Raw genomic sequence first — 20674 nt, 5'->3', positions numbered from 1 at the left:
GTGTAGTTCACAACTGAGGTTGCTACGGTGGTGGAGTTTGCGATTGCGACAAAAGCAGTGGACCCTTGTGTTGGACCCTGGATCCCTCAGTCCAACACTGTTTGCATCCAACATTTCAAACTGCACTTACATTCTTAAATGACCCCCTAAAGTAAATCCGGTAACCTTTTTATATTCATCTTTTATCCCATTCTGATCAAATGAGACTAAAAAGTTTTGTGAAGGGAAAAATTTCATGGGTTGGTCTTTCTATCCTAAACCAAAAAAGGGTAAAAAAGAGTCACTGAGCAATATATATTCCTGCACGACTTCTCTTTCCTGCTGATCATATGTGTCTTGTGAATTTGCCTTGTTACTACATCAGTAGTTTACAGACGGAACTCATATCCTGTATAGCTAGCCTACAGGCTTTAAGTATTATAATTAAATATAACATCGGTAAGGCTAGATTTAGCATTACTATTTGTGAAGAGAGCTAACCAAGAGCATACATTTATACTTCAATACAGGTAGGTGTTTGGAAATGTTAAAAAAATGTCTTACTCTTAAGTTACTGCATTACAGTTGATGATTGAGTTCTAGGGGTTACAATCTTGGACTCATATCATTTATTTGTATCAGTTGGCCCAAGTATCACTCTGCAGGTACAAGGACAAGTACAGTTATGGGATCCATTACCGGAAATACTCCAAATTATGGGAAGACCATCTGTTATAGACTCATTTAATCAAACAATTCAAATTGAAAATAATATTTCCTTTTTCTCTGTAATAATAAAACAGTTCCTTGTACTGTAATGGTAACTAGGCAGAATGAATTGATAATGGCGGCAAAACAATCCTATTGGGTTCATTTCATATTTAGATAATTTTTAGCAGACTTAAACTATGGTGATCCAAACTACAGAAATATTCCTTATCCGGAAAACCCAGGTGCCAAGAATTCTGGAAAATAAATGTCATCCCTGTACAATTAAACCTCTGACTGCACTGAGCACAGATATGTCAGTAGGGAAGACTATTCAGCACTCTGGAAGTATTATACTTTGGACTAAAGTTCTTTAACATTGTCTCAGATGAGCATAGTCATTGATGGATATTTGTAGTGATGGGCGAATTTGCGCCGTTTCGCAGAAAAATTCGAGTTATAGACGCCGGCGCCCGTTTTTTTGACGCTGGCGAATTTTTGCCGCGAATTTTCGTGGGCGTTTCGCGAATTTATTCACTGGCGGCGAATCGCGCAAATTCCCTGCAAATTCGCCCATCACTAGATATTTCACATTAGTCTGTGCCCTTAAATTTTTGCAACAAGGTAAAAATCGAATTATTGTTAAAGAGGTGGTTCACCTTTAAGTTAACTTTTAGTATGCTATAGAATGGCAATTTAGAAACTTATCAACTTTTCCTAGGCATGACCCCAACTATTGTTATTATTATTACTCTTCTTTTTGTTCAAACCCTCTCCTTATCATATTCCAGTATCTCATCTACATCAGTGCATGGTTTCTAGGGTAATCTGGACCCTAGCAACCAGATTGCTGGAATTGCAAACCGGAGAGCTGCTGAATAAAGATCTAAATGACTCAAAAACTACAAATAAAAAAAAATAAAAACCAGTTGCAAATGGTGTCAGAATATCACTCTCTTTATCACTCTAAAAGTTAATTTAAAAACAACCCCTTTAATGATGATTATTTTCTGACATGTTTCTGTTTCAGGGATTTTCTTGAGATTTATCCAGCCAATGGATTTAAGTGGAGGTGAGATTATATGTGTGTCATTGTTTGTTGAGTCGAACCTGGCAAAATAGAAGAAAGGATTTAAAACCTTCCTCTGTGCAGGCAGCAAAGGACAGACAGATACTGCTTTCTATAGACAACCACTGGACATTTACACTTACTTGTGGTGCTCTAAGGGTTATTCTTCATTTACCTGTGTAAAGGCAAGAGTAAGTTTGCTGGAAATAGCAGTGTGTGCCTTTAAATGATTGCTAAATAATAAGAGCCATAAATATCCTGTAAATTATATTGTTATAAATAGTGCTTAGTGATGCCATAATTTATAATCAGTGATGTAATTTTTTTCACATGACTCACTGAAACTTGTGTATTATACTAAATAAAGTACCTCCTGTTGTAAAATATGAGGATTTTAAACATCACCTTCAGTCAAGCATTCAATCTTTGGCCTCCTGCATTCATATGGTCATGGAACTCCTTGGTGACTTATAATACAGTAGGGGGTACACGATTCACTACATAATCTAGGGCCTGTTCATTGTTCAGTGGCTGAAAGTATAAATAATATCCTTACAAATTAAGCTGTCTAACACTGAGGGGCACATTTACTATTGGTTGAATTTCGAGGGTTAATTAACCCTCGATATTCGACCCTCAAAGTAAAATCCTTCGACTTTGAATATCGAAGTCGAAGGATTTACCGCAAATGATGTACAATGCAAATCTTTTCATGCATGCTAAGTACTGAATGCTGGACTGCCCCAAGCATAAATACATGAAAGGAAATTATGTTTAAGAGCATCATGAATGAAATATCTCCCTGCTGAGCTTGGCTTTCTGCCATTGGCCAATGTGGTTTCAATTACAGAAATTATAGAAACACAGCTCCTCCCACATCTAAGGTTTAAGATAAATAAATCAAGCAAGCAAGATAAATATATTTATATGATTCTTTTAACCATAGCAACATCTTGAACTAGTACCTGGGCATAAAGAACACATTCCACATCCCAAATGTGCTTTTGGGCACCTCCTTATAGAAGCTCCAAGCGCCATTGCGTTGGTGCTACCTCTTCTGCTGAATTGCATGAAAGTGCTCCTATCCACATGGGTGGGGGGAACCCTGGAGCTGCCGCCTCCTCATTCGCACAGAAGGTTTTGTCAACAGGCACATCAGACTTGTTCCACAAGAATCACATGTTAATATAGTTTAAATGACAATTGTTGGTAGGGATGCAGCAACAAAAAAAGGGATGAAAACAAAATAAAAGCGCAGATTCTGAACTCATATTTTTCATCTGTCTACACAAATGAGGAACCAGTAAGTGAAGGTTTCCTTCTTAACAGTCCCAATTCTAGTAATACAACTAATGATGCATGGTTCACACATGAAGAAATTCAAAAGAGACTAGAACATGTTAAGATTAACATAGGTCCAGGGCCAGATGGTATTCATCCCAGGGTAATTAGCGAGCTTAGCTCTGTGATTGCCAAACCTCTTTACTTAATTTTTCAGGATTCATTGAGATCTGGCATAGTGCCGAGAGACTGGCAAATTGCTAATGTGGTGCCTCTATTTAAAAAAGGATCCCGTTCTCAGCCTCAAAACTATAGGCCAGTTAGTCTGATGTCAGTGGTAGGGAAGCTTTTCGAAGGGTTAATAAAGGATAAGATACTGGACTTCATAGCAAATCATAATGCTATGAGTTTGTGCCAGCATGGTTTTATGCGTAATAGATCTTACCAGACTAACTTAATTTCTTTTTATGAGAATGTAAGTAGAGACCTCGATTCTGGGATGGCAGTGGATGTGATTTACTAAGACTTTGCTAAAGCATTTGATACAGTGCCACACAAAAGGTTACTCGTTAAATTAAGGAATGTTGGCCTGGAACATAGTTTTTGTACCTGGATAGAGAACTGGCTAAAAGATAGACTACAAAGAGTGGTGGTAAATGGAACATTTTCTAATTGGACCAGTGTTGTTAGTGGAGTACCGCAGGGCTCTGTACTAGGTCTCTTGCTTTTCAACTTGTTTATTAATGACCTGGAGGTGGGCATTGAAAGTACTGTTTCTATTTTTGCAGATGATACTAAATTGTGCAGAACTATAGGTTCCATGCAGGATGCTGCCACTTTGCAGAGTGATTTGTCTAAACTGGAAAACTGGGCATCAAACTGGAAAATTAGATTCAATGTTGATAAATGCAAGGTTATGCACTTTGGCAAAAATAATATAAATGCAAGTTATACACTAAATGGCAGTGTATTGGGAGTTTCCTTAAATGAGAAGGATCTAGGGGTCTTTGTAGATAACACGTTGTCTAATTGTGGGCAGTGTCATTCTGTGGCTACTAAAGCAAATAAAGTTCTGTCTTGCATAAAAAAAGGCATTAACTCAAGGGATGAAAACATAATTATGCCTCTTTATAGGTCCCTGGTAAGGCCTCATCTGGAGTATGCAGTGCAGTTTTGGACTCCAGTCCTTAAGAGGGATATAAATGAGCTGGAGAGAGTGCAGAGACTAAGTGCAACTAAATTGGTTAGAGGGACAGAAGACTTAAATAATGAGGGTAGACTGTCAAGATTGGGGTTGTTTTCTCTGGAAAAAAGGCGCTTGCGAGGGGACATGATTACACTTTACAAGTACATTAGAGGACATTATAGACAAACGGCAGGGGACCTTTTTACCCATAAAGTGGATCACCGTACCAGAGGCCACCCCTTTAGACTAGAAGAAAAGAACTTTCATTTGAAGCAATGTAGGGGGTTCTTCACAGTCAGGACAGTGAGGTTGTGGAATGCACTGCTGGGTGATGTTGTGATGCTGATTCAGTTAATGCCTTTAAGAATGGCTTGGATGATTTTTTGGACAGACATAATATCAAAGGCTATTGTGATACTAAGCTCTATAGTTAGTATAGGTATGGGTATATAGAATTTAATTAAAAGTAGGGAGGGGTGTGTGTATGGATGCTGGGTTTTCATTTGGAGGGGTTGAACTTGATGGACTTTGTCTTTTTTCAACCCAATTTAACTATAACTATGTAAATCACTACCTAAAACCAGGCACAGGATTTTAAAAACAGGATTGAGAATATTAAAATATACACCACAATTAATGGAACAGTAACACCTGAAAATGTTTAAATAAAAAAATCCCTTGTAGCCCCCTCCAATAATACATTTATACTGCTCAAAGTTAACTGTTTTAAATGCTTTATTCAAAATACCATGATAAATATCTGCTTGTGTCATGCAATGTCTTCTGAAATAGGGCGACACGTCCTCAGCTACATCCTATATGCACACTTCAAACCTCTTAGCCCGACTTCTTCTTCAACCGGAAGTCACTTGCTGCACCACTAGAAGGGAGTTTAGCCTGCTTAAAATTGCTCTCCCTCTATGTTTACTATCCTTGCATATAGGTTCTAGAAGAGGGGGTGTGTAGGCATCCTTATCACTGTGCCATCGTGATATATTGTGCTGCAAGCACTGCAGTAAAGGCATGCACACAATGATAGAGGTTTTGTGATTCTTAAAAGGTTTATAGCTGACCTGGGTGCTGCCTTGACTGCTCAACCGGAAGCAGATGTTTATGATGGTATTTTTCAATAAACAATTATAAATAGTTGACATTGAGCAGGGTGGAGGGGGCTACAATGGTTTTAATACTTAAAAAAATAGTGTTAGTCATCCTTTAAGTCTACAATCTACAACAATCTTTCTTCTTTCCTTCTACAAAAATAGTATGCCACCATCCCACAGATGAAATTCATTAATTTTTAAACCATGGTGGAGTAGTAGTCATTTGAAGAAAAGACAATGGACTGTGAATCTTTTGAGGTCTTGAACGTGATGATTTCTGCCATAATACACATATATAATATATATGCAAAGGAGAGATCAGGGAAACTAAAATCCCTACATTTTATGAAAGGGGATCTAAACTTAAAATATACATTGATATAAACTTACTCAGAGTGTATCTTTGAGCACTTTTGCAATTTACATTAATTTCCTGCTTTAGTGTTTTATAAGATATTAATTTGAACAGTTTAATACTGCTGGGCAGCCTTCTGGGCAGGGCTGCAAATGGGCGGCAAAATTTTAGGGCCGGCATGCCTCTAAAGAAACGCAGCGTTTCTGCACTTGCAAGGGGGAATGCATGCGGACTGCGGGCTCTAGGACTGCAAGGCCTCGGACAGCGGGTACTAGGACCGCAGGGCCTCGGGGTTCCACAGATGCAAATCTGGCCCTGCAGCCTTCACCTCAAAAGCTTTCTGTGTAAGCCAAGTGTGTTAGAAACTCTAAATGTCTACACAATATCTGTTCTTTTAACAGGGGCGGGTCAGTGGCGTAACTATTGAGGAAGCAGACCCCACGGTCGCAAGGGGGGCCTGGACTGCATGGTCTGCTTCCTATATAGCTTTAATTAAATCCCCCTATCCTGCTAAAATCCCCCCTCATCGGAGTGAGGGTGTTCAGCCAGTATTTGTTGAAGTGCGCGCAGGGCCCCTATGAAGATTTTTTTGTAGGGGGGCACGGCATGGTCTAGGTATGCCGCTGAATAGGTTGCTGAATCTCAGTTGAACCAAATGCCTGGTATTAGAAGCCTTAACTGCATATATTCCATAAACCTCTAAAAAATATAAAATGAAGGTAACTTCACAGAAAAAACCCTGCGTAAGTTAATTTTTTTTGCTGTATATCCCATTAAATTTAAAATTTACAATTCCTTTCTTACAGTATGTGTAAAATTCTTGACCGACTCAAGAAAATATCCATTCCCCATATCCAAGAGTTAATGTTAATGTTACTGATATATCCTGTGCTGAGGTTTCAATGTGTATCCTTGAATCCTCCAGTAAGACAGGAGGCATGTCAGTAATGTGTTAACAAAATTCTATGTTGTGGCACTTTAAAAAAAAGTAATTCCTGGCAAACAATTTTGCACGGTTAATTACTTCATACCTACAGTATTCATCATTTGCTTTAATCTCTAAACATTGATATACCACAATCAACTGCAAAACTGCAGCAGAGAGGTAATCCAAGGGCTAAATAATCTGATATGCATCTCTATAATAATTATCACAAATGCTATCATAACATTGCTGGTACAACACTGATTAACAAATTATTTTAAGTGGCTTTAGAAACAAGATGGGTTATGCATAGGTAGGTTCTTCACAAATATCAATGGTCTGGACCAGTGCTGTCCAATTTATATGGTACAGAGGGCCGGAATTTTTCTAATCTACATGGTGGAGGGCCGATAATGGAAGCCAGTGTTAGCCACTCCCTATTTTTAGACCACACCTACTTTAAACCACACCCATGTTACCGTAAGACCATGTCCACATTAATAGCACACCAACAAAACAGATGGTTGGTGCTCACTGCAGGGATCAGGGCCAGAAATAGGGGTAGGCAGATTAGGCGGCTGTCTAGGACGCCATCATTGAGGGGCGCACTTTTAATGGGGTTTTTTTTTCTTTTCTTTTTTTTCAAGCGTTTATTTAATAATTTGTTTCAGTAATCATGGTCATTCAGTCGGGTGGAATCCCCCTCCTTCACCTTCTCCCTCTTGCCAGCAAGTAATAGCTCCTTATGTGCAGTCCGGCAGTGCAGCGCGATGTGCGTATACGCGTCAATGACGTCACTGATGCGGTTGGGTGGCAGAGAGAGAGGCAGAGAGCTGGCAGCCTGCTTGGTGTGGCTCGCGCTTGCTGCTCTCAGCCTTGCACAGTTGCACTGAACTGAAGACTTTGGGGCAAATTCACTAAGATTCGTAGTTGCGCCAGGCGCAACTTCGCCGCACTTCGCCACGCTTCGCCAGGCGTAGTTTCGCCAGCACTCCGCAAATTCACTAAAATCCGAAGTTGCGGACAGGGGTAGCGTAAGGTTGCGAAGTTGCGCTAGCGTTGATTCACTAAGCGAAGCGAAGTCACGCTAGAGATGGTTAATTTGCATACGGCGCCAAATTCAAATTTCAATGGAGGAATACGTAGAATCACTACAAATGCCTGGGAAACCTTCAAAACATCAAATAATTTTTTTTTTTTGCCCTACACTGTATAGTTAAGTTGCCATGAGTTAGGAAATGTAGGGGGGAAGGAGGGGAGCCCCAAAAATCCCTATCTACTCTATTGCGCTTCGCCTGGTCTGAGGTGGCGAAGGAAATCTAGCGTAAAAGGTAGCGTTCAGTACACTGCGTGCGTATTTGCGTAGTTACGTCCGTAGCGAAAATTCGCCAGGCGTAAGGGTGCGAAGTAACACTAGCGAATTTACGCCAGCGTTCGTTAGTGAATTTGCGAAGTAACGAAAATGCCCAACGCTAGCGAATTGACGCTAGCGTTAGGCGCTTCGGCGCTTAGTGAATTTGCCCCTTTCTTTCTAATACTGTGAAAGTGTGAAGGTTCCTGCTGGCACAGCCAGGTACAGATTTGGGCCGGGAGCCATATGTTTGCTGTTGCTGCTGGGCGCTGGCACAGGTACATAAATATGATGTGATCAGATTTATTTTTGGCTGCTGCTGGCACAGGTAAAGATTGGGGCAATATGATGGCTGCTGGAGGGCTGTGTGATGGATGGCTACTGGCACAGGTATGGGGGGGCAGTATAATGGATGGCTACTGGCACAGGTACAGGGGGGCTGTATTATGGATGGCTACTGGCACATGTAAAGGGGGGGCTGTATTATGGATAGCTGCTGGGCTTGCTGGTACAGGGTACAGGGGGCAGTAATATAAATGAAAAAGTGTTGTACATTTTCTTGATTTCTTTAATTAAAAACCATCATGGTAAGGAGGTAAATGGTAATGCAGGACAGGAGGGTGCTGATTGAAGCTCTTGTCTAGAGTGCCAAACAAGGCAGCCATCAGGGGGGGGGACAGGGGGGAGAGTTGTAGGGGGCCCGAGGGTAAGGAGGGTTTGGCCACGCCGCACTTACTTGATTAGCCAGGCCCCTCTGCATTCTGAGAGCTGCTGACTTCGGGAAGGCAGGGCGGGGAGCACAAGGGGAGGTATCTTCTGTCCATTACTTCCCCTTATTAGTCACTGAGTTTAAGTCCCGGTTGAGCTGCTCAGTTGGACAGCCCTGTTCTAGACCCTTTAGTTTTACTTACAATATTGTCATGGGGAATATTCCTGCATCACAATCCCCATGGAAGGTAACCTGGCGGCAACAGAGTGATACAGTCCTTGGGATGATACATTCAGTGGAAACGTATCCGAGGAAAAGTAATTCTGGCATGAGTAATCTATCCAAGGACCAGTAGCAACACAAAGTAGTCAAGCAGCACTAAAGGGGGCAGTGACATGAGCCTCACTCATCTGGGTAGTAGAGACTTTGACAAACTCAAAAGTGTGGGCCACTCCATTGCCCACATTTCCTCATTCCCCTATTATCAGCAGCCACCACTGTGCCATGATAAATGGTAACATGGCTCCTACTACCATCATTTATATTCAGCAGTCAATATTTTATCCAATATGCCTGTTGCCAGTGCAGAAGTCACCATTATATTCATAACTTTCACCATGAAAACTATCAGCATGGTCACTAACTCAAGATGGGGCATGATACTGATATATTACTAACATTACTCACTTATTACTTGCAACTGTCTCCATTACTTATATGTTTTTATGACAATAAAATCTAGAAATGTGCACAGGCCTAGTGCACATACCCCACCCTTGATAAATGTGTCCAAAATAATGAGCATATAATCTAGGCAACAGGTATGTTTTAAAGCCTATAATTTATACCAAATATAATAAGTATCCCATGCCGTTAAACAAAAAGTCTAAAAATGATCATAGTTGGAAGTAATAAAATGGTATTTTTCTCCCTAACCATCCATACTTAGTAGTGTATGTCTTTGATTTTTGACCCAAAGATTGTCATCTTAATCATTTGCTTTACCAACCTAGTGCTGCAATATGGGCTACCCAATGCTGACCACTACAAATACCTGCAAGTACGCCACTATCTCACTTCACAAACAACCTTCCCTTTGGACCAGAAAACCTGGCTGGAAACTGTTTGCCTCCAAGATAAGCCATTAAAAGGCATGATATCTTCCTTATATAGATTGCTGCTCTCGCCATATTCAGAGACAAAAAGTAATCACATGGTAAGATGGGAAACTAAACTTCATTTGCAGTTGGAGGTGGCTGATTGGGAAAGAGCCATTCAACACGTTAAAAGGGCCACCAGATGTGGCAATCATCTGGAACAATATACCAAGCTCCTACTTAACTGGTACCTGACTCCGCATCAGTTAGCACATATTTATCCTAACACCTCTGCTCTTTGCTGGAGACAATGTGGAGCCGTTGGTACTGCATGTCTTTTGGGACTGCCCCAAGATTAAGTCATTATGGCAGGATGTAGAGAGACTTCTTTCAACCAAGCTGAATATCACAGTACTGCTCACCCCAGCTATGGCTCTGTTACATATTTTCCCATCAAATCTTGAACGTGGGGAAGAATTTATACTACATCACATGATGTTTGCAATGAGGGCTTCCATAGCTAGGTTGTGGAAGGCTAATACAGCACCAACTATGCATCAAGTGATTAAAGATGCTCAATACAGCATGTCAATGGAGGAATTAATGGACTGTGATATTAAGCGAGCAACCCAAAACACCGCTATCTGGAGAGTCTGGAGACGCACACAATTACTTGACCTCTGTCGGCAAACCTTATCCATTCCAGGGTCACCGGTCCCATTAGCCTGATCTGATTGTACTGTGTCATACTTTGTTGGTTTTCTATTTGAGCACTGTGATCTTGGGTTAAACTTGGGATGTGCCTTTTTCTTCCTCTTTTTCCTTTTCTTTTTTTTTTTTCTTCCCTTGTCCTCCTCCTTACTAACAACCCTCTTCTCCCTTCCCCAACGGTATACTTGGTTATTCGTAGAGGAAACTGTTTGTTACATGACAATATGCTGTATACCTGATCTGCTTTACTCTTCTCTTTGGAAAATAATAAAGAATATTTGGAAATTAATCATTTGCTTTATCAGTCCCCATGGCTTTTTGGCTGATGCCTATTTTAGAGCAGTATTTGTCATGCAATATGTCTGATATATGTCTTATTTGGACCTGGAACCATATATTTGTCTGTGTCATTACAGCTATCTGCAGGTGACATTTCAGAGATACCCTATCTGTTTATGTCATAAGCATAGACCACATGCTTCATATATACATTTTCTTCACCAGTAACTCTATATTTGTACCATTGTTAAAAGGGATTCACCATGGCAAAAGATGGCCCTGAATTTAATAATTCTGTAAATCTCTAAGGAGTATAATGTATGCAAGTACAGGCAGAATAATAAATGTTTAGGGAGGCTTTACATCCCCATAAATATATACTGAATAATAAATTCTCCAATAAAAAAGTCTCCTATTGTTCTCAAATCAAACATTTTACCCACCTCTCCTGTACTTTGCTGCTAATGGGCCACACCCCCTGGCACATGAGAAATTGTTTGTGAGTGAGCATTATTTTAGGTTTTTTATGAAAAAGAGCTTACTGAAGAAGTAAATGCATAAATGAAGAATGTGGGCCCGTGCTAATGATTTCATTAGCAGAGATGTCGCAAAGGAAGAGTAACCTGATTGTCCAGATTATCATATCCGGTTCTAAATGTTGTTGGGATGGAATTAAAATATGAAACAGAGCTGATTACGTAATAGGATATGGTGATTATTGATTTTAACATCTCAGAGAATTTTATATATCAATCATAAAGGATGTATCATAAACAATAGAGAGACAGACAGATCGTTGTTTCCTGTGTAGTGCACATTAAGATATAAACTATTCCATATGGCATATCTGGCCATGAAAATTGATAATTTTTCTTACTTAACAAAAGATAGCTTGAATGAAGGCTCCTATAAAACAAAGTTTCTGTGCTCACCTGCATTTTACAGACAGAAAACAACATTGATATTAATTATTAATGGAGTTCATATGAAAAACCTTCATTTGTGTGGTAATTTGTGCTCATGCAGGTTTTAGGAAGTTTTACTGTATGTCACAAACGGCCAACAAGCAGGGAAATGAATGACATTTACCTGTCCCTGTGAACATGGAGTGAATTTCAGGCCATAAACTCACTCTTCAGCATTTTTCAAAGTTTGGTGGTTCACCATTATATAGGCATTTTCTCCACTTTCTATGGCATAACCTTAATCAACCTTTCTTACTCACATCTCCAATGAACAATACATTTGCTTCATATTTAATTCCCATGCCCTGCCCAACTCACCTGAGTTTGCTTTATGAAAGACCACCATATTTTGTCCTTCGTTTTCTCATATTCCTTCTCATGCTGCGGTTGTTGTTGTGAAAAGAGTGCAGTGAGCTTCCACTTCTGGGTGCCAGGGACTTTAAGCAACGTATTTTTTTAACAGGAACAAGCTGGAAAAATCAGGAATAGTAACAATTAATCAGCCAAGCTGACTTGATTGTTCAAATGATCAATCCAATATGCACCTAAGGTTTCATTAGATTAGATTGTTTATGGAAACTGAAAATAACCCCGAAGAACAAGACATTTAGCATAGTTTTTGGAAAGATATCTGGCGATTTTCTGGCATGGACTGTTTATTCTGTCAGTCGCATTTAACTTGCTGTGAATAAAGTTAATAGGCCTTAGTTAGTGATGAATCCTGCCATCAAACCAAAGATAGGGGTCCTTCAAATATGGTAATACTGTTTTTGAAGAATAGTAGTAAAGTATTGCGGTAATTAGCTAACTTTCAATTGATGTCATCATGTATCCCTTATACATAAGGAGAAAAAAAGCCATCACATATATATGTTAATGCCCCCTCCCCCACATAGGTCTCCCTCTGCCACCACAACCACATAAACTCTGCCCCAGAGTCTGCCCCCTTCCACATACCTGGTCTGTAAATAGAGCAGTGGCGTAGGCTGCTGTCAAGTTTTTCTGTGTCACACCCTGACCTCAGGCAGTGATTAAAGAACAGGACCATATATACTGGAATTTAAGGGGGATAAATCTCCACATTGATCCTAAATAAAAGGATTGCTTGAGTTCTTGATATGGGGGTGACATGATTAAAATGTTATCTAATGTGCTGAACTGGGCAACTAGAGCTTCCTACCTTATAGGGAAAATATGACCCCTGCCCCACCAGTTCAGAGCTTACTAGTAAATTAGGGTCTCAACCATGCCCAACCCAGGGGTGAGGCATCAGTTAAAACAGTTCAATACCTACAGTGCGCTAGTTGGCTCAATAAGGATGAAATAGATTTTTGGTTAGAATATTTGATTCTATTATCCAGCAAGCTTTGGCCATTCTTTTTGTAATGTGGGACACCTTTATCCAGCATTCTGGATAACAGGTTCCATACTTGTATACTTATACTCTAAAAAACACTACTATTTTTTTAAGCTTGTTTACCATACAGCGGACCCTGCAACTGGACTGGGGGACAGGGGGCCCAGAGCATCGTGGGGGTCTGTTGTATGGTAGCCACACTCCCCAGCCCATTCTTCCACTTTAACTTCACACCCAGCCACAAAGAAGTGCGCAGCAGATTGGAGTCCAAGAGCAATGATACAAAAAGTGAGCGATTAGCAGGACAGCACAATAGCAAAAAGTTCTATTTAAAGCCATGTTACATTGTTTGGTATATATTCTTCATTATTCAAGATAGTGAATAATGTTAGTATGAATTATTTAACATTTCTAAATATATCATATTTAATTACAGGAGTCCAGATGTTCAGTGTGCTTCTATGGACCGGATTAGGTATTTCAATGATTGTAATGGGTATGTGTCAAATTGTTACATTAATAGTTATTAATTACAGTACTAATTCCCTGTATTGTCCACATATTTCTATTCATCAAAAATAAATTTTTGCAAATAAATTGTTTGTCGCTAACAGTGCTATAGAACAACAAACAGCATAGAAACATTATTACTGATTATGTAGTCACAAAAACATTGGTGGGCACATGATTCTCAATTTTAGATTTATTTCTCCCTCTCTACCCCATTTTTCACTAATTCTATAATATTGCTTAGTCTGGTCATCTGGTGTGTGGTCACTATAAACACTGACAATTTTTCTGAAAATCTAATATATAACTTTCAAATTATGATTTTTATTATTATGTTTTGCCTGTGTGCTTAAGGCAATCCTCCCACTTTTGCTCAGTACTGATTCTGGGAAATTGGAAGACAGCCTATAGAACCAAGTATGTCCTCAACATGATTGCCTTCCCAATTAATATCCAGGGCCGGATTTGTGGAAAGGCCACCTAGGCCCGGGCCTAGGGAGGCAGGATTTTAGGGGGGCGGCATGCTGCCCAACCGCACCCACATTGGTTCAAAAACATAGGTGATGCACTGGAGATACAATCATTTTTTAAATTTCCCATGCGCCAATCCCCATTGCTCCGGTCCAGATGATGAAAATATGCACAAATAAAGGGGAGGGGACAGGGGCGACAACGGCAGTGGGCCTAGGGGCACCCACTATGTAAATCCAGCCCTGTTAATATCTGATCTTTGTGTATAGATGCAGTTGTTGGCTCTATAACTAATGTGATTTGGCTCACCATATGGGGAATATGTATCACCAGCTTTAAATAAAAATAAAGCACCCACTGTATTTATTATGTACAGTATCATGTTGATGAGGATTATAGATTCCACACCAAAACTTCAGAAACTTCAGAAAAGCAAACAGAAATGTCATACTATAGCCTAATGAAATCATGCATATGCTATAAAATCTTGTAAAAATGTAATATAAGGTGCAGTAATACCAATAAATATGTTTTGCAGGTGTTTCTTACATGAATGAATGTCTCATGCAGCCCAAAATTTCCATCTATTTAATAGTTGCTGGTACGAGCCAAATAGCAGCCATTATACTCTTGCCATTGAAACTTGTATGTCAACAGCTATCTGAAGTATTGGATGGACTTTTGCTATTTTTTAGATTTTGCTGGCTAATTACAGGTAAGTAGTCATACTTGTAAATGTAACATTTATTTGCAGAATAGTTATGCATTTAGTTATAACGAGTAGTATAATTCTTTTGGATGTGTTAGTCAAACGGCCATTTAAAATTGAGGTTTGAAATGGACTAATAGCAACATTTGATCCTCCTTAAAAGAGACAGGAGGGAGGACAGCCAAATGAGGACTATAAACACAAAATGTAGGAAATACCAATGGGAGCAGCTCAACTTAGTTTTTTCAGTACTGAGAAATAAACAGCAATGGTGAAATCTATTCTAATTCCCAGAAAAGGCTCTCCTAACTCTAGGCATTTATTAAACTTTATGGTCAGAAACTATGGTTGATGTTTACCATGCATTGGAGCCTACATAAGCAAAAAACCTGGACAAGGCATGAGCATTATAATTATTGTTGGAACCAAGTCTCTCTCAAATTAAAAACTAAATCAGAATAAGAAGAGGTAAGGATTCTAGGAGAGAGCTCCTCAATAGTTCCTATTTGCAGGTGAAAATTCCCTGTAAATTAAGAACATGAATGAAGAAGTCCCTGAAATCATTGGGCCAGAATAGCATCTACTTCTGTATTAGAAATGTCCACACACAAAAGGCTGAAATGCATCTAGGTGAGCCTGAATACATGATGGAGCAAAGGCTTACTTCTGTTTGTCAAAAGCAGACTGAGCCTCAAGTGTCCAAGACAATTCAACCCTTCTTAGTCAGTAAATTTAGCAGGGGTAACATGGGATGGGGGATAAGGAAAAAATATCCAATATTGCAAAAATGGTGAGTAGTAAGGTAATATCAGACATGTAGAATTCAGTGGTAAACTGCTCTGATGGAGCAAAGGCTTAGTTCTGTTTGTCAAAAGCAGACTGAGCCTCAAGTGTCCAAGACAATTCAACCCTTCTTAGTCAGTACAGTGATAGGAAACACAATCCCTCACTAAAATGTCTATAGTACTTGGAGAACCCTGAAAAGCATTAAATAGCCTTGAGACCCACTGGGATTAGCTAGTTTATCATTTCAAGAAATGTAGTTGGTTTCATCTCAAAGCCTTCAGAGGAAACAATATCCAAGAAGAGTAAACTTACATTTATTTAATTCCCACGTTTTGGGCCCTAGGCTGTATTGATTTCATAGAAAATCTTTTTTACTAGTGATAACATGTGATAACACACATTAGAAAATGGAATTTAGGGGAAACGGTGTAGCAGGCCTTGCTGGTCTGGGCAACATTTAGCACCACAAACACCCCATATACATCATGCAGCAACACAATTTGCAAACGCATGCCTTTATACCAGAGGGAACTGATTAATTGTTGTTAGTGCTAAGCTGGTTGCACACAGGATGAAAAGTAGGCTATCCAACTGATCATTATAATAGGATGACATTCTGCATATTAGTGAGTATGGCCACATACACATGGATACTTAAAAAGCATTGATCCAACAGATTAGCTAGCCACACATGCACAAACAGTTTTTAATGCCTATTTTTAAAGGACCCAAAAACAGGCCCATTTTTAAAGGACAAGGAAACCAAGCATCACTGGGGGGCTACCACATGTTAGGCACCCCTAATGAAGCAAATCATTTTTTCCCCTAGATTGGTACTCAGGTACTCAGGTACTCGGTACTCAGCAAATTCTTCCCTTTCCAAGAAATCACTTCATACTAAGGGGCCGATTCATCAAGCTCGAGTGAAGGATTCGAATTAAAAAACTTCGAATTTCGAGGGGTTTTTTGTTCTCCTCGACTATCGTATTGGCGTAAATTCGCCTGAGTAGAATGATTCGAATAGATCGAGCGCAAAAACGCTGCGACTATTCGCCCATTCGATAATCGAAGTACTGTCTCTTTTAAAAATACTTCGACTGCCTACTTCGGCACCTAAAACCTACCGAATTGCTTTAAAAGCCTATGGGAAAGTCCCATAGACTTGTTTTCCAAGTTTTTGATCGAATAAAAAGGCATTCGATCGAACGAAAATCCTTCGAGCGAATATTCGATCGGGCACCTTTTCGCCTGGCGAATATTCGCCGATTCGACTATTCGCCAGCGCGTAAATTCGCCCGAATTGCCTATTCGATTCTATTCCCCAGTCGAATTTCGAGGGATTTAACCCCTCGAAATTCGACCATTGATGAATTTGCCCCTAAGCCTTGTGCCTATGCAGTAGAATGAAATTTTAGGTTTTAATTTAAATGTGCATACACAAGTCCTTGGGGTGTCTGGAAAAGGTAAGTAAAATAACAGCATGTCGTTGTGATACTTTTTTCTTCAGGCCAGTGTAATTTTCTTCTTAAAAGGAGCACCAGCCCAGACAAACTGTAGGGACTCAATTCATAGAGGTGGGGAGGGCATGATGTTTAATGTATTGACACCCACTAGTGAATTAGGTTTCCTTGTCCCCTATGTCCAACTTTAGCAAGTGTTCTTACTTTTGATTGCAATAGACCCCCAATACTCAATTGTTCATTACAGACTTGCTATTCAGTGCCTTCATCTGAGCTTTTTATGCATTTCGCAGGTAGCATTTGGATATTTCCCATGTACTTCCTGATGTACTCTGTGGTGTGTAATAGCATCTTGTATAATTTTTCTTTTTCAATCGTGATCTTTCAATATATATACATAGCTCTTTTCTCTGTGATTCTGGTGCTTGGAATCTGCTTCCCAGGAATTAAGGTAAGCCTATACTTCAGAGATGGCGAAATACTAAACATGTTTCTTAAGGTTTTTTATTTGTTCACTTTAAACCTTGTGCTTTCTAGAAGAAAGGCTTAACATATGACAGAATTGTTTAGGGAGTTCATTTCTACATTTATAATTAAGGATCTCAAATATAAGAATCAATTGGGGTAATTTATTGAAATTCAGAGTTGTGTAGTTTTCGGGGGTTATTTATCAAAGACCGAATTTATCTTAATATTTTCTGCTGCAAACTCCGATCAAATCAGCTCGGGATTTTTTACGCTTATTTATTAGTAGAAAATTTGCTTTGCTGGAAAAAAAAATCAGATTTTCACGTTTTTTTCTGATTTTTTCATCCAATTTTCACCAATTTCACGTTTTTTTTTTTGGAAATTTCACGGGAAAACTCTGAAACCTACGGGGTATTGCACGAAACCCATCGCACATCAAAAAATCATTGGGACTTCTCCCGTTGACGTATAAGTAACCTCGACAGGTCTGAGATGCCGGATTTTCAGATTCAGACTTTTCCATGCTCAGGGGTGTAATAAATTTTTTAAAAGACTGATTTTATAAAAATAATCATGAATTTTTCGAATTCTCATATATATTTTTTTTTTGGTCACAACTCACAAATTCAAATTTAAAACCAACAACTCGAATTTGAATTCAAATGTGAGATTTATCACACCTTGACCCAGGAAGCAGTTCTATTTTGACTATTCTCCTCCTAAAACCTCAAAGAAGTCAATGGCAGAGGTCCCTTGAACTATTTGAAGATGTTAATAGTAGTGATAGTAGTTTCGCTTCAAAAATTACACCCCATAAACTCCAGTAGGAGAAAAAAAAATGTTTGCGTCAAAGAATTTGGCGTGCAAAAGTCGTTTTTTTCTGAGGAAATCTTGATTCGAATTTGAGATGCGCTTCTTTTTTTCTGGACTATTTGATCGAATTTTTAGACGTTCAAAATTTTTTATAAATAACATACCATTCGAATTCGAAATAAAATCAAAGTTTTAGGGGCTGATTCATTAAGGGTCGAATATCGAGGGTTAATTAACCCTCGATATTCGACTAGGAATTGAAATCCTTCGAATATCGAAGTCGAAGGATTTAGCGCAAATACTGCGATCGTACGATCAAAGGATTATTCCTTCGATCGAACGATTAAATCCTTCGAATCGAAGGATTTTAATTCAACGATCGAAGGAATATCCTTCGATCAAAAAAACTTAGGAAAGCCTATTTAGCTGCCGAACTAGGGGGTCGAAGTTTTTTTTAAAGAGACAGTACTTCGTCTATCGAATGGTCGAATAGTCGAATGATTTTTAGTTCGAATAGTTCGATTCAAAGTCGTAGTCGAAGGTCAAAGTAGCCCATTCGATGGTCGAAGTAGCCCAAAAAATACTTCGAAATTCGAAGTTTTTTTACTTAGAATCCTTCACTCGAAGTTAGTGAATCGGCCCCTTGGAGTTTTAAAAAATTCACATTATTCTAAAATTCGACCTTTGATAAATAACCCCCTTAGTGAAGGACTGGGGGGGAAAGTTTTTTATACAGAGATGTCACAGACACCAAATAAATTCCTCCAGTCTTAGTAAGTTAGTCCCAAAGCCTTATATATATGCATTACCCTAATCAAAGGTCATATTAAAATAATGCAGACATTAATGCACATAGTAATTAGTCATTTTGCATAACTTTGTGAAAGCATTTACAAAATAGATTATGATTTATCAGTATGACTTATACTATGCATGACATATATTGTATCTATATGTATAGCTTGCAAAGTACTAGAATTTTTATATGTTTTAATTTTCCCTCAAAAAATGTATCTTGCATTTATTCAGATAGGTAAAAAAAATAAGGAAATAAAATAACCCCAAATCATACCCTGTTTGACATTCAAGCTAGGCTTCCAGGAAAATCTAGGACTGAAAATAGCTTTTCTCTCTAAATTTCTAAACTGATCTTCAGGCTACCCCCCAACCACCATTAACCATCCTCCAAGGTTAAATAAATTGATGCATGCCTAATAAGTCGGTGTGAGATTCTTATAGAACTGGGCATATGTATCTGTGTCTTCGTCAGGATATTTTGCAGGGGTGGGTTGCACATTAGTGGGAATGGTACAGCTGGGGAAGAAGATATCAAGAAGGTTGGGCAATTTTTTTGCCCTGTTTTATCTGGTTCATTCAGAAGTTCAAAAGTTAAGTAGAAGTTATAAGAGTGTAGGAAAAGGCATAAGGAAAAAGAAGGCTGGGGTCATGTGCTGATAAGAAAGGAAAGAAAAGGGGGCTGACGGCCAGTGGTGCCTTGGTCAGTGTCAGCTGCTAATACAGCCCTGACTTGTAAGTCGTCATCATCTTTTAAAGTGATTTTGGTTTGAAATGATGATGGTGTGCACTTTTGAATTTTATATGTTGACACTTAAGTGACTCAATAACAACAGCTTCCGATAAAGGGGTAAATTTATCAAAGAGTGAAGTTCCGCCACTAGAGTGAAATTCCGCAGCTCTCAATTCATTTCTATGGGATTTTGAAAGGCGTATTTATCAATGGGTGAAAGTTCACCCTTTGATAAATACGCCTATAAAAATCCCATAGAAATGAATGGAGAGTGGCGGAATTTCCCTCTAGTCGCGGAACTTCACTATTAACTTCACTCTTTGATAAATATACCCCAATGAGTCCAATTGTGGGGACAGAATGCTTATGAAATTAACAATTTTTTTAAAAAAAATTCTTATAAAAAAACGCAATAATGAAATAAATAGAGATATTGAAGAAAAGAACATTTCATTGTAGGATTTTGTATTCAGTAAAATAGGATATTTTTTTTAAGGGTCTGAATATGTGTGTGTCTTTCTGATGTATATGTTTTGTCCATTTGTTCCTAGAGCCTAAGTAAAGTCTTCGTCATCTGAACCAAGCTCCAAACACATCTTCTGAAAACCCCATCCAGATATGGTGGGAATAAAAAAATATATTACAGACTCACAGTCCTTGGGTTCCGACTGACTCTTTCCAATAACATTTCCTTGCTCTAAACAATGTTTTGTAATATTATTAAACTATATTTTATAATGTTGGTCAACTTCAAATGTTCAGTTATAAAGATTTGTATGTACTATTTGTGAAAAGCATAATATATATATATATATATATATATATATATATATATATATATATATATATATATA

General features: G+C 38.8%; 1 protein-coding gene across 1 annotated transcript; it reads left to right on the top strand.

Moving 5' to 3' along the window:
• Window positions 1-1725: 1725 nt before the first annotated feature.
• LOC121402978 (transmembrane protein 272-like) lies at window positions 1726-20662 on the top strand. Its single transcript, XM_041590042.1, has 5 exons — window positions 1726-1759; window positions 13512-13571; window positions 14595-14771; window positions 17305-17462; window positions 20372-20662. Exons 1-5 carry the CDS (start codon window positions 1744-1746, stop codon window positions 20396-20398), a joined length of 438 nt encoding a protein of 145 aa, XP_041445976.1. The 5' UTR covers window positions 1726-1743; the 3' UTR covers window positions 20399-20662.
• The last annotated feature ends 12 nt before the right edge of the window (window positions 20663-20674 follow it).

The sequence above is a fragment of the Xenopus laevis genome, chromosome 4L (assembly GCF_017654675.1).
Source record: "Xenopus laevis strain J_2021 chromosome 4L, Xenopus_laevis_v10.1, whole genome shotgun sequence".
Taxonomy (NCBI): domain Eukaryota; kingdom Metazoa; phylum Chordata; class Amphibia; order Anura; family Pipidae; genus Xenopus; species Xenopus laevis.
The sequence above is the reverse complement of the archived record's forward strand: the minus strand, read 5'-3'. Positions and strand labels throughout refer to the sequence as shown.

What these genes read in the sequence shown, in the direction of transcription:
- LOC121402978 (XM_041590042.1), top strand. An exon ending in TATTTCAATGATTGTAATGG is followed by an intron (nt 13,572 to 14,594) that starts GTATGTGTCAAA and finishes TATGTTTTGCAG; the next exon opens with GTGTTTCTTACATGAATGAA. An exon ending in TCTGCTTCCCAGGAATTAAG is followed by an intron (nt 17,463 to 20,371) that starts GTAAGCCTATAC and finishes ATTTGTTCCTAG; the next exon opens with AGCCTAAGTAAAGTCTTCGT.